The 17,094-nt window shown below is 41.2% G+C and overlaps 1 protein-coding gene across 1 annotated transcript in view; it reads left to right on the top strand.

Moving 5' to 3' along the window:
- KCNG3 (potassium voltage-gated channel modifier subfamily G member 3) overlaps nt 1-16,897 on the top strand; it is a 52,832-nt gene extending 35,935 nt beyond the window's left edge. The window contains exon 2 of the mRNA XM_061432197.1: nt 16,024-16,897. Within this exon, the coding sequence (XP_061288181.1) occupies nt 16,024-16,669 (646 nt within the window). The 3' untranslated portion in view covers nt 16,670-16,897. The remainder of the gene's footprint in view (nt 1-16,023) is intronic.
- The last annotated feature ends 197 nt before the right edge of the window (nt 16,898-17,094 follow it).

Raw genomic sequence — 17,094 nt, 5'->3', positions numbered from 1 at the left:
AGAAAGACAAATACCCTATGATCTCACTTATATGTAGAATTAAACAAACCAAAATGAAAAAAGACTCATAGATACAGAGAACAAATTGGTGGTTGCCTGGGCCTGTTTGGGGTGGGGGTAGGGAAAGTGAAATAGATGAAGGGTATTAAGAGGTACAAACATCTAGTTAGAAAATAAATAAGACACTGAGGTATATTATGTGGTATATTAATTATAGCACATAAGAAATATGGTCAATAATTTTGTACAGGGACAGATGGTTACTAGACTTACCATGGCAATCATTTGATAATGTATACAGATATCAAATCACTATGCAGTGCATCTGAAACTAACATAGTATTTGTTAACTATATTTCAATTAAAAAAAGATAAAATGCTATTAAATAAAAGAATTAGAGGAGGGAATGACTTAGGCTTAGCAGAGGGAGGGTCCTATACTAGCATACTAGTTTACACTAGTATATACGGGATGGATAAATAACAAGGTCCTACTTAGAGCACAGGGAACCGTATTCAATATCCTGTGATAAATCATAATGGAAAAGAATATTTAAAATGTAAGAATACAAGAGAAACTAGAAAAGACAGGAAAAATTGGTATCAGTTTTTATAAGAGGATCATGTCTAAAGAGGAGGATGGTCTCTTGATATCCTTTCTTTTTTAAAAAAAATCCTTTTAGTAATGAATTACCAATGAAATAAACAGAAAGTAGTAGAACCCATCTGGTAGTTATATATGGATTGGGAACAGATTAATTCTTGCAATGAGTTGATCTTCTTGTATCATTATTTAGATGAATTTGTGTCTCTCTGGAGCGGAGATGAAGGTGCTGGGGGAGGTTATGTACCTGCAGGATGAAGGGGATCCTCCTGGAGTGGAGAATGCTGGTGGGTAGGTGTTGGTGGGTCTGAGTCATCTCATCTCTGGGAAATTTTTTAGTAATGAGAACAGAACCACAGGTTTTGGGTCTCCCTACTTGTTATGTGTATTTTCATCTAGAACATGGTGGTTTACTGAAAACACATTCATCAGCATCTGGTGAAGAAAAGCTGTCCTGGTGTCCCTGACTTTGAGAGCATCTGGTGAGATACAGACAGAAACGTGGATGGTTTCTTCAGAGTCAGCCCAGAGCCAGGTCCTCGATTAGAGGGTAATGAACACAAATAGTAATGCATGTGGTGGGGGTGGTTAAGTTGCTAAGTCATGTCCGACTCCTTGCGACCCCATGGACTATAGCGCACCAGGCTCCTCTGTCCATGGAGTTCTCTAGGCAAGAATACTGGAGTGGGTAGCCTTTCCCTTCTGTAGGGGATCTTCCCGACCCAGATTTCGAATCCGTGTTTCCTGCGTTGCAGGCGGTCTCCTGCATTAAAGGTGGATTTTTTTTTTTTTTTTTTTTTTACTGACTGAGCCACCAGGGAAGCCCTACAGCAATGCATGGTATTGATGAAATGCTTTTCATAATTTGGTTCTGGAAGATGATCTGTCATTTCATCTGTTAGGAAAATCGAGAGACTTGTTCAGAGTGGCCATCTCTTGTAATAGGATTTTGTTGGGTGGTTTTTCTTCACTTGCCTTTTAGTATAGGGGTGGGCCAGGTTCCGTCTGACCCGCACGTCTCCAGGGTGGTGATGAAGGTCTGCTGAGTCCTCGGCGTCTGCTGACATCCTTGCACCTGCAGTGCTCATAGCCAGTCAGTGGCAGGGTCTTGTTGAAGGCTTCTGTCACCTTTCCCCCATCATTTTATTTAATTTCATTGTATTCCCATCATCTGCCAGTTTGGGCCTTCCCTTTCTCTTGCCTGTGTCTAGTCTCCTCACTGTCTACAGCCTCCAGTCGTTTCATAAACTCCTGCCCGACATGTATTCCCACAGTGCACTTGGCCTCTTCCCAGCTCCTGAGCCTGGCAATGTGCCCAGCACATAGTAACCTCTTAAGAAATGCTTATTCAATGAATGAACCCACCTGTTGCCAGATCTTTAACGGGTTCCCTTTGCCTTTAAAGCTGTAACTTTGAAAATCTATCAGCTTTGCCATAAGGCTTCCAGCCCTTAATCCTGCAATCACCCCTCTTTCCACTGCACATCTCACTCGGCAGCCCAGTGAGGCCCCTGTTCTCTGCTCTCTGAGGCTTTTCTGCGCCTGTGACTTTTCTGACCTGGCCCCTCCTCTCCTTATTCTACCATCACTGCTTGGTTTCTGGCCTTTTTTTTGTTTTTGCATATTTTAGTAATTCCATAGCCAGATCTCCTGTTTTCAGTCTCCTCCCCAGCAGATATGTCCCTGCTGTAGTCCCATCCCCTCAGCCAGGGCACTGACTTAGCTTGGAACTTGTTTTCATATCTGTACAATAGGAATAATGCAATAGTCATGACCAACTTGTGGGCCCTGAAGGTAATAATGTATCCTTAAAAGTTATTTAAAAGGCTTTCCTGGTGGCTCACTGGTAAAGAATTACCTGCCAGTGCAGGAGACACAGTTTTGATCCCTGGTCTGGAAAGATCCCATGTGCTGTGGAGCAGCGAAGCCCACGCGCCACAACTACTGAAGCCCATGTGCCTAGAGCCCGTGCTCTACAAGAGAAGCCGCTGCAGTGAAAAGGCTGCGCACCGCAACTAGAGAATAGGCCCCCGACTGCTGCAACTAGAGAAAGAGCCCATGCAGCAACGAAGACCCAGCACAGCCAAAAATGAAAATAAATAAATAAATAAAAGAATAAAAGTTTAAGAAAGTTATTTAAAGAATCACATAATTAATACTTGAATACGTTCTAATTGTGAAAAATTCAGCTATTCATAGATGTTTATGGCAAAAAAATGGATTCGTACTTTATAGTAATTTACCTGCCAGTCGTCCTCTTTCTCTTGGACTAACCACTGTTAACAATTTGATAACCTGGCTCCTTTCCATATATGCTTATGACATGGTATATTGAAATTACCAGCCTCATAGGAGTCATTTCAGTAAATGGTACCCATGATTATTAACATCAAATAAACTTCAGGGTTTAATTTACCTTTCTGTCTTTATTACCTGCCTTGGACTTTTTTTTTTTTTTAATGTAATTGCTTTCATTGCTCCTGGTTTATCAGCACCTTCCTGCCTTTGCTTGTGCTGGTCTTTCCATGACAGATTAAATCGCCACTTTCTTGAAGAAGTTTTCCATAATCCCCCAGATGAAGGAAAACTTAACTTTCTTCTGAACTTAATGCATGTTGATTACAGCATTTATCACTCTTCATTTTACATTTGAGTTTCTACAGGCAAGGTTGTTGTTGGGGAGGGTATATCTTACCTTTCACTAAGATGTTTTTTAGGTTAAATTCGGCCTTCTTTTTGTTGTTGCTGTTTAAAATTATTTATTTGGCTGTGCTGGGTCTTAGTTGAGGCACTCGGGATGTTTGATCTTCTCTGTAGCATGTGGGATATTTTAGTTTTGGCATGCAAACTCTTAGTTGCAGCATGTGAGACCTAGTTCCATGAGCGGGGATCGAACTTGGGCCCCCTGCATTGGGAGCTTAGAGTCTTAGCCACTGTAGGGAAGCCCCTGTTTTGTTGTTTTTAAAGAAACTTTTTATTTTGAAATCCTTTTATACTCACAAGAAGTTGCAAAAGTAATACTGAGAGCTCCAGTGTACCCTTCACCCAGCTTCCTCCAGTGATGACACCTTGCATAACTATAATTAAGTTATATGTATAAGTCACCTTTCTAGACCTCTCGGGGGCTCTTTGGCTTCTGGCATACAGTAGGAATTCACAAACTTCACTGTGTGATGAATGAATTAACGTGCTCCACCGGCTTAGAAGCACATCCAAGTAACAGATTGTCACTCCATCCTTACTCCAGGACATTGCATCCCCCATCGTAGGAGACTCAGATGAAGCCTTGGACATTCCTTGCCTCCCTTTGTGGAAGCTTGCTGACCCATCAGACAGGGAGGACAATAAAGGGTTCTGGGATGTATGCTCATGTGTGTGTGTATGCTAAGTCGCTTCAGTTGTGTCCAACTCTTTGTGACCCTATGGACTGATTCTGCCAAGCTCCTCTGTCTGTTGCATTCTCCAGGCAAGATACTGGAGTGGGTTGCCATGCCCTCCTCCAGGGGATTTTCCCAACCCAGGGATCGAACCTGCATCTCCTGCTTTGCAGGCAGATTCTTTACGATCTGAGCCATCAGGGAAGCCCAGTAGAATAGTAGCGACCCCTTAAAAACTCCAAAGGGGAGTCCAGTCCTCTGTAGCCAATCCCCAGTGGTAGAAGACTGACCTTTCTGTTTATCCTTGTTTTTATCCTACCACATGTCCTAAAGATGCCATCCAAACACAGGCATTAGTAAGCAAAGTAATACAAAGTGAGGAACATAAAATAACAAGTGTACATTAATTACAACCATAAGGAAATGCATAAATCCCAGCCAGGATTCAATGTATTACATAACCAATGAGTATATATTATTAATCTGCCATTAATTAGCTGTGTGGCATGAGCAAGTAACTTATCTTTGCTTCAGTTTCCTCATTTATAGGTGGGGAAAAATAAAACCTATTGCATTCAGTTGTGAGAATTAAGTGAATTAGTATGTGTAAATTTACAGAAAAATGCTTGGTACTTTAAGTATTTAATGTATTCTCATTATTGATCTAGAGTAGAAGGATAAACATGTATGAGTGGATTTTTTTTTGTAAGGTAATTAAAGTACATAAGAAAAAAATCAGGTGGTTTTTTTTTTTTTTAATTGATCTTTTTCTCCCATTGGACTTGTGGCAAAAACTCTTATAAGGACATGAAAAAGACTGTAGAGAATGTAGTGGATGGTGATGTGCAATTCGTTGGAAATTTTTGTTATACCAGGTATCATCAGACAGTACAGACCTGTTGGAAATGTGATTGGAAATGCCTCATATGTTTCAGTCTGAAAGCTTGGGGTAGGAAGGGTGCAACTTTTCTTTCTGTGCCTCTCTTGGGAGTGTGCTGCTTGATTCAAGTCACTGGTAACTCCATCATAGTGCTTGCTCTTCTAGTTGGGCATACTTTTTCATTTTTCTTTAAAATTTTTTCTTAATTGGAAAAATAATATGGGCACATGGTAAATCATTTAACATTACCAAAGGTAATAAAATAAAAAATGAGTTTCCATCCTGCCCCAGGCTCCCTCTCTGGAGGCAGCAGCCAACAGTTTCTTAAGTATCCTTCTAGTACATGTATGCACACATACACACACAATTAGAGCATAATATATGCACTGTTCTGCACCTGTATGTCATGAAGCCTGCTTCACATCAAATCACAGTAATGCACCTCACCACATTCCTTTTTGTGGCTACATGGCATAAGGTAGAGTTGTTAAATTCCCAATGTCAATTTCCTATGATTCAACCTGATGACTTCGGGAAATACATTTATATAATGAGTCTCCAATGGATAGATGTTTGTTTGTTTTTTTATCCTTGGGTATTACAAACAGTGAGTCTCATTGTACATATTCTTTTGTAAATATGAGAGTGTGTTTGTAAGATAAATTCCTTGAGTGGGTGGCTGGGTCTCATGTGCAGTATAAAGCTTGACGCAGCCTGGCAATTGCTCTTTTAAGAGGTTTTTACCACTTTATGCTACAGCCAGCAGTGTATAAAAATATAAGCAGAATTCTTGGGAGAAGAGAAAATGAAAAGATGAAACATTCATCCTTGCCTTCTCTTTGCACTCAGGAAAATACTGAAGTGATCTCCTTTTGAGTATGAAGGGAAGACTATGAGTCCAGAGATGGTTTGTAATAGTGACAATTATAGACACAATTTACTAAGCTTTTACTATTATTTCATATTAATTCAGTTCCTTTTTTTTGATGTTTATTATTTAAAAAATTTTATCGGTCTATTTATTTGGCTGTGTCTTAGTTGTGGCACACCAGGGTCTTCTGTTGTGGTGCAAGGACTCTCTAGTTGTGATGCATGGGCTTGGTGGCTCCATGACATGTGGGATTTTCATTCCTGGACCAGGGATGGAACCCACATACCTTGCATTGCAAGGCAGATTCTTAACCACTGGACCACTGGACAAGGGAAGTCCCTAATTCCTTTAATCCTTAAGACAACCTGAGAGATAGGTCCTCCTGGCATTCTCATCATTTAATCATTGAGGAAAATTTAGGAAGAGAGATTGAACAGTGTATCCATGGTTTCACAGCATGTTATTAGTGGAGAAGGGTTACTTGCTTCAAGATTCCCCTATCTTTGGACAAACTCTGAAGTTGGTGAAGGACAGGGAAGCCTGGAGTGCTGCAGTTCATGGGGTCGCAAAGAGTGAGACACGACTGAGCAACTGAACATCAACATCACCGTCTTTGGACATCCTTGGTGGTCTAGCAGCTAAGACTCCATGCTTCTAGTGCAGGAGGCCCAGGTTCTATCTCTGGTCAGGGAACTAGATCCCACATGCTGCAACTAAAGATCTCGTATGCTGCAACAAAGACCCGGTACAACCAAAAATAAATATTTTTAAAAATCTTCCTTTGTTGGACAGTTTCATGTTCATATTTTTATTTCGTGTAAAAAATGATCTCAGTCTATTATCATTTATCTTATATTTGTTTGTCAACATGTATGTGCCTTTCAGTTCAGTTCAGTCGCTCAGTCGTGTCTGACTCTTTGCGACCCCATGAACCGCAGCATGCCAAGCCTCCCTGTCCATCACCAACTCCTGGAGTTCACTGAGACTCACGTCCATCGAGTCAGTGATGCCATCCAGCCATCTCATCCTCTGTCATCCCCTTCTCCTCTTGCCCCCAACCCCTCCCGGCATCAGAGTCTTTTCCAATGAGTCAAGTCTTAGCATGGGAGTTTCAGCTTTAGCATCATTCCTTCCAAAGAAATCCTAGGGTTGATCTCCTTCAGAATGGACTAGGTTGGATCTCCTTGCAGTCCAAGGGACTCTCAAGAGTCTTCTCCAACACCACAGTTCAAAGGCATCAATTCTTCGGCAGTCAGCCTTCTTCACAGTCCAACTCTCATATCCATACATGACTACTGGGAAAACCATAGCTTTGACTAGACGTTTCCTTTAAGGGACTTATATTTCATTTTTCCCCACCAAAACTATAAACTTGAATCCTAAAATTCTATTTCATTTGAAAAGAAACAGCTATTGAGGTTTGAAATAATAAATCATTTTTTATGCTATATTCTTAATCACTGTGACATTGTACTTGCTTTTAAATATGATTTTATTATAATTACATATGTATACTTATGTATATAGTGTTTATATAACGTACATATACAATAAATATTGCAGATGTTTTCTGTTCTTTTGTATATTTGTGTCATTCATTTAACTTTTTCAAGTCACATATTTACTAAAAATATTCAATCTTCGATTTTTTTATATATTGAAGTGAAGTGAAAGTTGTTCATTCATGTCCAGCTCTTGGCAACCCCATGGTCTTTACAGTCCATGGAATTTCTCCAGGCCAGAATACTGGAGTGGGTAGCCTTTCCCTTCTCCAGGGGGATCTTCCCAACCTAGGGATAGAACCCAGGTCTCCTGTATTGCAGGCGGATTTTTTACCAGCTGAGCCACAAGGGAAGCCCCTTTATATTTTAGCTTTCTTAATTGTCTCTGTAATATTGAATTTTAATCAGGTTCTGGCTGGAGCGAATGACGGGCACAATCACCTTAAATCCTTCTGCAGTAAGGCAGAATGTAAGTCACTGCTTTAATGGCAGCATCAGCACCATTGTTTTAGTTTGACCCAGTGGGTAGCATGGGCACATGGTCTAAGAGTCTGAATTAAGGCTCCAGTTCCTTTGAGAGCATGGGTTTAAATCCCACTGCCTTCTCTCCTTTTTCTTTTTTTATCATGGTAAAAAATACATAATATAAAATTTACCATCTTGCATATCTGAAACTGTGTTAAGAACCAGAAGAGTGAAAACTGCTGCTCTAATACATAAACCATAGAGACTAAGAGATTGACATATATCGTTTAACATTAATAATGAACATTGTTATAAAAGTCATTAGCACCTTCAAATGTTTCTTAGTGCTTCAAAGCCTAGTAGATCCATGTTTTATTTCCTGTGCCACTGCTGCTGCTGCTAAATCACTTCAGTCGTGTTCGACTCTGTGCGACCCCGTAGACGGCAGCCCATCAGGCTCCCCCGTCCCTGGGATTCTCCAGGCAAGAACACTGGAGTGGGTTGCCATTTCCTTCTCCAATGCATGAAAGTGAAAAGTGAAAGTGAAGTTGCTCAGTTGTGTCCGACTCTTCGCAACCCCATGGACTTCGGCCTACCAGGCTCCTCCGTCCATGGGATTTTCCAGACAAGAGTACCGGAGTGGGTGCCATCGCCTTCTCCGTCCTGCCACTGCCATTTCTTAATTGTGTGATCTTGGAAAAGCTGTTTAACTTTTCAGCCTCAGTTTTGTCATTGGTAATATGGAGGTGTTAGGAGGAATACCCATTAAACAACAATTTCTCTTTTTCCTTTTCCCTCAGCCCCTGGTAACCACCACTCTACTTTTAAATTTGACTACTTTATATACCTCATATAGGTGAAAGTGAAAGTCCCTCAGTCACATCCGACCCTTTGCAACCCCATGGACTATACAGTCCTTGAAATTCTCAAGGCCAGAATACTGGAGTGGGTAGCCTTTCCCTTCTCCAGGATATCTTCCCAACCCAAGGATTGAACCCAGGTCTCCCTCATTGCAGGTGGATTCTTTAGGAGCTGAGCCACAGTGAAGCCCAAGAACACTAGAGTGGGTAGCCTATCCCTTCTCCAGCAGATCTTCCCATCCCAGGAATTGAACAGGGTCTCCTGCATTGCAGGTGGATTCTTTACCAGCTGAGCTATCAGGGAGCCCATGTAGGTAGAATCATACAGTGTTTGTCTTTGTGAGTGTGTGATGACTTTCTTTCACTTAGTATAATATCCTGAACCCTCATCCATTTTTTAGCATGTGACAGGATTTTCTTCCTTTGTAAAGCTGAATAATATTCCATTGTAAGACTATGACACATTCTGTTTATTGATTCCTTCGTCAGTGGACGTTTGGGTTGCTTCCACCTGTTGACTATTGCGAATTGTGCTTCTGAGAACACAGGTCTTCCACATCCTGCTTTCAGTTCTTTTGGGTATATACCCAGAAATGGGATTGCTGGATCATATGGAAGTTCTATTTTTAATTTTTTGAGGAACTTTGGTACTGTTTTCCGTAACTGCTGCACTATTTTGGAGTCCTAACAATAGTACACAGAGATTTCAATTTCACCACATACTCATCGATACTTGTTTTCTGTTTCTAATAGTAGGCATCCTAAAGGATGTGAGATGGTATCTTCTGATGATCTTGATGACTTGATGACTTTGATGATTTCATTTCTCAGATGATTAGTGACATAGAGCATCTTTTCAAATGCTTGTTGGCCATTTGTGTATCATCTTTGAGAAATGTCTATGCAGATCCTTTGCTCATTTTTAAGTCGGATTGTTTGATTTTTTTGTTGTTGAGTTGTAGGGGTTTGATATATATTCTGGATGTTAATCTCTCATCAGATACATGATTTGCAAATATTTTCTCTTCTGTAGCTTGCCTTTTCACTCAGTTGTGTTTGTTGATGCACAGAAGCTTTTAAGTTTGAGGCAAGTCTCATTTGTCTCTCTTTATTTTTGTTGTTTGTTCTTTCTGTGTCATGTCCAAGAAATCATGGCCAAGTCAAATGTTATGAAGCGTTCCCTCTATGTTTTCTAATACGAATTAAAAAAAATTATCTTAGGTCTTACATTTAGCTTTAATTCATGTTGAGTTAACTTTTATACTTGGTGTAAGACAAGGGTCCAACTGAATTCAGCACCATTTTTGATGGCAGACTTCAGTTATCTTATAAAGCTTCCAGAAGAAGCCATTCTTGTCCTTCAAGTTCTGTCAAGGCCACTTATATTGTACTGGGCAAAAAGCTGTTTAACACTTGTTATGTGTCTGATGAACGTGGGAAGTAAGGGCAGGAGATACAAAGATGAATAAGGCAGGGAACTCTCAGGTGATGTGAATGCTCTATATCTTAATAGGAGTTTTGGTTATAGAAGTCATGCATTTGTCAAACCTCAGTTAATATGCACTCAAGGTTTGTGTGCTCCATTGCATGTAAAGTTCAAATCAAAAGAAAAAAATGAAACAGATATTGAACTCTGGCTAATAATATGCACTCTGAAGCTTTTAGATGGAAATGCATTGATGTCTGGATTTACTTTATTTTTAAATTAATTATTTTTGGCTCATCTGGATCTTCATTGCTTTTTAAAAATAATTTTATTTATTTATTATTTTTGGCTGTTCTGGGTCTTCCTTGCTATGCGGCTTTTCTCTAGTTGCAGTGCTTCTGATTGTGATAGCTTCTCTTGTTGCAGGGCCCAGGCTCTAGGGCAGACAGGCTTCAGTAGTTGCGGCTCCCGGCCTCTAGGACACAGGCTCAATAGTTGTGGTGCAGGGGCTTAGCCGCCCCTCAGCATGTGGGATCTTCCTGGACCAGGGATTGAGCCCATGCCTCCTGCAATGCCAGGCAGATTCTTATCCACTGTGCCAGCAAGGAAGTCCTGGATTTACTTTAAAATGCATCCCTCCCAAAAGATAGATTAATACCTGGATAAAGGGGTGAATAGGTGAAAAGCAAGTATATTTAAAATATTAATGAATTTGTTCCATGTTTGAAATTTTTCAAAATAGAATAATGAGGGGAAAAAGATGAGAAGATAGCACCCAGAGGGAGGCGGAGGTTCACCTCACACGACATAGTTAATGGTCTCTTGTGTCCTGTCCTGGTCTCTTGCAGGCAAGAGGGCGCCGGGTAGAACTAAAAGCATTTGTTCTCCTGTGGAGCCTGTTTGTAAACCTCTGAGTCATTGCCATAAGTGCCTTCTATTATGAGGGATCAGTTAGGGGAATTAGAATGACTGGTGATTGCCAGCAAGCTTTGAGGTCGTCCAGTGCCTACAGAAAGGAATACATTTTTCATCGTAATTTAGTATACAATTATATATAACTGAAGCAAAAGTTTTATACTTTGATGCACTCTAATATTTCTGTTTAATTTCCAAAAAAAAAAAAGACCTCTGTCAATTTTGATCCATTATGGGTTAAGAACCAGCAGTGTGAAAAATCTGCTTTAATACATCAACCATGGAGATGAAGAGATTGACATATATCATTTAATATTAACAGTGAACATTGCCATAAAATTATAAGCGTGTTCAGGTGTTCCTTAGTGCTTCAAAGCCCAGTAGATCTGGGTTTCATTACCTGTGCCACAGCAATTTCTTCATTATGTGATCTTGAAGAGATGTTTAACTTTCAGCCTCAGTTTTGTCGTCTGTAAAATGGAGGTATTAGGGGAAATACACACGCCCTAGAGGTCTTGAAAAAGGTTAAATGAGATGATGTCTGCCCAGTTGAGAAGCCTGAATAAGTGGGAACTGTATTTTAGGCTGTAAATTCATTAGCTTCTATATCGGTGGGCCTCAAAAGAAATCAGAATGGGCTTTGCGGCGTCTGGTATCCTTCAGTATCTTCTGTTCTTTTTTTCCAACTTGTTTTTTGTACAAGTAGCCCACGGAGTACCCAGTCGCTGGCTGTAATGCTCGGTAACACAGCACTCAAGTTTTCCATCAGTTGCTGGAGGTGGCTTTGGTGACAGTGCCATTTGGAAACATAGGGAGGTTTGGCAGGCTCCCTAGTGTTTGTTGTTGGAGAATGCTTTGGCATAATCCTTGGTGAAAGAGGGATGCCTGGGGTTTCTCACTGATTCATCCCTTTTGCGTGGAATTCTGTATAAACTGTGTCTGACTTGGGGGGTGGGGCAGGAGGAGCCCAGTGGGCCTCATTACAGATGACTTTATCTCTTTGAAATTTCCTTACTGAAAGATTATTTTGCATCATTTGGATTTCCTCCTTTTAAATCTGAACAATTTGGCTGCTAGTGGAAGTAATTAGCTGAAAATGTTCTGGTGTTTTTGGCACAATTAGTATTTTTACTCTTCTTAATTTAATCGAATCTTAGGATTTTATTGCTGGGAGAGCCCTTAGAAGATCAGAGTGAGAACAGCAGCAGGGCTCTCTGCATCAGGTCCAGAGCTCTTGTTCATGTCTGGCTGGAGAGGAGACATCGTACTTTAGCTGGGGAACGGGAAAGACCCGCAGCTGATCTAAGAAAATTATTATTATGGTTGCTTTGTGCTTTTGCAATCCCTTTTGAGTGCATATATTATTACTTACTGAATTTACCAGTTTATTACCTTGGATAGGCTTCCGTGGTGGCTCAGTGGTAAAGACTCCATCTGCTAATGCAGGAGACGCAAGTTTAAACCCTGGGTCGGGAAGATCCCCTGGAGGAAGAAATGCAACCCACTCCAGTATTCTTGCCTGGGAAATCCCATGGACAGAGAGGATCCTGGTGGGCTACAGTCCTTGGAGTTGCAAAAGAGTCAAACATGACTAGCAACTAAACAACATCAACAACAAACAGCCAACTTAGAAATCTTGGTGACTTAACACAACAGAGATGTATTGCTTGCTCACATTACCATATCCAATCAGAGTCAGGATGGGGAATGTCTGTCTTTCTCTGCACATATACGCAGGGACTTGGGCTGATAGAGACCATACCATCTTGGAGCCTCTTAGGACACATGGTTTTCAGGTTGCCATGGCAGGGAAGAAAATTCCCACCTACTCTTCATTGCCGCTGCCCTGAACTGTAGTCATTTTGCTCACAGCTCATTGATCAGAACTGGTCACATGACCCTGCCTAACTGCAAAGGGCTAGAGGTATGGGGGAATGCATGGAGTATTTGATGAGCATTGTCAGAGAGAAGGGATGCATGCTATTATGTTTATAAAAACTGCATATTGAAAAAACTCAGCCTCTTGTTTTCTAGATCTACCGAGTTTCATTACCATCCCAGTTTTCTAAGCCTCGGGGCTCATAGAAGCCATTATGGCAGTAGCTTTTATTGATAGTCTAATGGGGACAGAGAAGCTGCTGCCAGCCACCAATTAATGGGGTCTATGTGCCAAGCCGCAGGTAATAGAGAAACAGGGACAGCTGTGATTTCATCGGCTGACCTCCCTCACCAGGCAGTAGGTTGGATTACTTTTACTGCGGACTTCATCTTTCTGGTTGGTTTGTGTGTAGGCTGAAAAATAATCCCTTCTCCACAAAAAAAGGCAGGTCCTAATTGCTGGCAGCCAGTTTACACTGTGCATGCTAAGTCACTTCAGTCGTGTCTGACTTTGCGACCCTATGGACTGTAGCCCGTGAGGCTCCTCTGTCCAGGTGATTCTCCAGGCAAGAATAGTGGAGTGGGTTGCCGTGCCCTCCTCCAGGGGATCTTCCCAACCCAGGGATTGAACCTGTGTCTGTTATGTCTACCTGCATTAGCAGGCAGGTTCTTCACCACTAGCGCCACCTGGGTAGCCCCTGGTGGATATTGCCTTATATATCAAAAGGAATCATGCAGATACGATTACATTAAGAACTTTGAGATGGGAGTGTGTCTTGGGTTGTCCCAGAGGTTCTAAATGCTATCAGATGTATCTTTACATGGTGTATCCTTACACATGTATCCTTTACACGGTGGAAGCAGAGGGAGACTTAACACAGTGGCCACAGAGGCAGAGATAGGAGTGATGTGGCTCCAGGCCAAGGGATGCCAACCAGGAGCTGGAGGAGGTGAGGAATGGATTCTACCCTGGAGCCTCCGGAGGGAGTGGGTCCTCCTCACCCTTGATTTTGGCTTGATGATAATGATTTGGCACTTCCGACCTCTGGATTTGTGAAAAAGTAGATTTCTCTAGTCTCAAGCCACCAAGTTTTTACAGTAGCCTCAAGAAATTAATACACTTAGGTTTCCGCTTTCTTGGTGGTCAATGGCTCTTGCCCTTCTAACCACGGCCCTGAGGAATCGGGACTGAGATGAACACTGGGGAATTGAGTGCTGGGGGAATAGGGCACTCTATAATTTTTTTAACCTTTGAAATTTAAACCATGTGAATGTATCACCTATTCAATAAATAAATAAAATTAATCTCTGTGTCTCTGGGAACCACTGTAAATAGATTGTTGTTGTTCAGTGGCTAAGTTGTATCTGATGGTTTGTGACCCCATGGATTACAGCGGGGCTTCCTTGTCCTTCACCATCTCCTAGAGTTTGCTCAAACTCACATCCATTGAGTCAGTGATGCCATCCAACCGTCTCATCCTCTATCGCCCCCTTCTCCTCCTGCCCTTAGTCTTTCCCAGCATCTGTAGTAGGGGAACATGGTTCACTTTATTTATTAATCTCAATGAGTAACATCCAGTGCAGTTTGTGTTCTGTGCAATGCACCGTGGGTAATTCTTTTCAAATTGTCACCCCACAAACCTTACCATCCCACCCGCTTTATTTTCTTCTCTCTCCATTGTACCTCTCAGGTTTGGGTCTAGGTCAGTAGCAAGACTGAATTAAGTGGGAAAAAATGAATGATGGTATAATGATTACTATGTCTTAAAGTAAATAAGTATTTGTTTACTTATTGGGCTGCGTTGAATCTTAGTTACAGCACCCAGGATCTTTCGTCACGGCGTGTGGACTCTCTAGTTGTGATGCGGGCTCAGTTGCTCTGAGGCATGTGAGATCTTAGTTCCCCAAGCAGGAATCAAACCTGCGTCCGCTGCATTGGAAGACAAATTCTTAACCAACTGCACCACCAGGGAAGTCTCAATTATAACTTTGAATTTTAAAATGTAATTTAATTAATAATCACTTTAGCCTTACCTCTCACTCTTTATCAGGGCTTCCTAACCAGTATTCTGAGGCAAGACTGGTTGGCTTCCACTTCAGAAATGCTACCCCTGATGCCAGTATGCTCTATTAATTACATGCTTTTCTGTGTGTGCAGTAATGTGAAAAGGTTGGTAAATACTGATCTAGGTAAAATGTGCGGAGAAGGCAATGGCACCCCACTCCAGTACTCTTGCCTGGAAAATCCCATGGAAGGAGGAGCCTGGTAAGCTGCAGTCCATGGGGTCGTGAAGAGTCGTACACGACTTTGAGACTTCACTTCCACTTTTCACTTTCATGCATTGGAGAAGGAAATGGCAACCCACTCCAGTGTTCTTGCCTGGAGAATCCCAGGGACGGGGAGCCTGGTGGGCTGCCGTCTATGGGGTCGCACAGAGTCGGACAGTACTGAAGCGACTTAGCAGCAGCAGCAGCAGGTAAAATGTGACCTTATACTTAAAAAAATACATGATGCATGAAAACAGCTATGGAAGACAAACAAGCAAACTTGTTGGGTCGTTGGGAAAATTCTAGTGATTATTTTGCTCCATTGTAGGAATCTTCAGCCTTTTTTCCACTGTGACACTCGTGATAAGGATGGTCATGATCTGGTGCTCTCCTGGTGAAGGCACTGGCATTCCTGCAAAGCTTTTAGAAGCAGGCTCAGATTCAGTGTCTCCCACATAAGCCTGTAGAGAAAAAGAAATAACAGTAACATTTTAGGAAATAATCTTGAGTTCACTCTTATTTACCAAGAAATAAATCATCAAAAACTTGGGTATGTCCTCCGTCTGTAGGAACCATGTCCTTCTGATTCACCTAATAACTTACATCGCACTAGAGAACCACTATCCTCATGGAATAACATTTCATATTGTGGCAAGCTGAGTATAAGTTAATTTCAGGCCACCATGTAAGAGATAGATTTTTCTACAGTATTAGTGATAAGCAAACAAATTTTTTAATGGTGTTACATGCTGTATATTAATAAGAACTTCATCAAGTTCAGTTTTCATTTGTTGAACTATTTGTTGTTCTGTTGCATCCTGGTGGGTCTGATGATGTTGGTGATGCTGTCTGTTCTTTTATGTTTTCTGGAAAAGTAACTAAATTAGTATGTTAGTGTAGTACTATCTGAAGAAATCTAAGAGCTATTAAAATGCTTAAAAATAAAATGATCAATTCTTCTTTTGTTCTCTTGACAGGATAATTGAAGCTATCTGCATAGGTTGGTTCACTGCGGAGTGCATCGTGAGGTTCATCGTCTCCAAAAACAAGTGTGAGTTTGTCAAGAGACCTCTGAACATCATTGATTTACTGGCAATCACACCGTATTACATCTCCGTGTTAATGACCGTATTTACAGGCGAGAACTCTCAACTCCAGAGGGCTGGAGTCACCTTGCGGGTGCTTAGAATGATGAGGATTTTTTGGGTGATTAAGCTGGCCCGTCACTTCATTGGTCTTCAGACACTTGGTTTGACTCTCAAACGATGCTACCGAGAGATGGTTATGTTACTTGTCTTCATTTGTGTTGCCATGGCAATCTTTAGTGCACTTTCTCAGCTTCTTGAACATGGGTTGGACCTGGAAACATCCAACAAGGACTTCGCCAGCATCCCCGCTGCCTGCTGGTGGGTGATTATCTCTATGACTACAGTTGGCTATGGAGATATGTATCCTATCACAGTGCCTGGAAGAATTCTTGGAGGAGTTTGTGTTGTCAGTGGAATTGTTCTGTTGGCGCTACCTATCACTTTTATCTACCATAGCTTCGTGCAGTGTTATCATGAGCTCAAGTTTAGATCAGCTAGATATAGTAGGAGCCTCTCCACTGAGTTCCTAAATTAATGCGTTGCAAAGCAGTTCTTGCATACACTTCATTTGATCTAGTTGACGCCACTTCATATTTATGTGTTTCTTGCTGGGTGAGCACTGCAGTGGTCCTGTCATCACCTTGGTAGAGTAAAAATTGTCCTTCCCAGCTGAAGGGATAAAAGAATTTACTTATTATGGAGTAAAGAAGATTGAGACTGCAAAGGAAAGGGAATGTGTCCTAGAATAAATTTTAAGATCTTATTTAGACTTGTCTCTTCCCTGCCTTGAACAATTACACTTTTTGTGTTTGTTTTAAAGTATATTATTTGAACATTTTAAAACTGAAAGCTACTATTTTCCAAATGCTCTTCCATCTTGTGAATACAGAAGAAGCTTGGAAGTTACAGTGTTTTTTGTTGGAGAGTAACATTTTCATTTCTAAATGTTTTATAATCTCT

This window comes from Bos javanicus, chromosome 11 (assembly GCF_032452875.1).
Source record: "Bos javanicus breed banteng chromosome 11, ARS-OSU_banteng_1.0, whole genome shotgun sequence".
Lineage (NCBI taxonomy): Eukaryota > Metazoa > Chordata > Mammalia > Artiodactyla > Bovidae > Bos > Bos javanicus.
The sequence above is the reverse complement of the archived record's forward strand: the minus strand, read 5'-3'. Positions and strand labels throughout refer to the sequence as shown.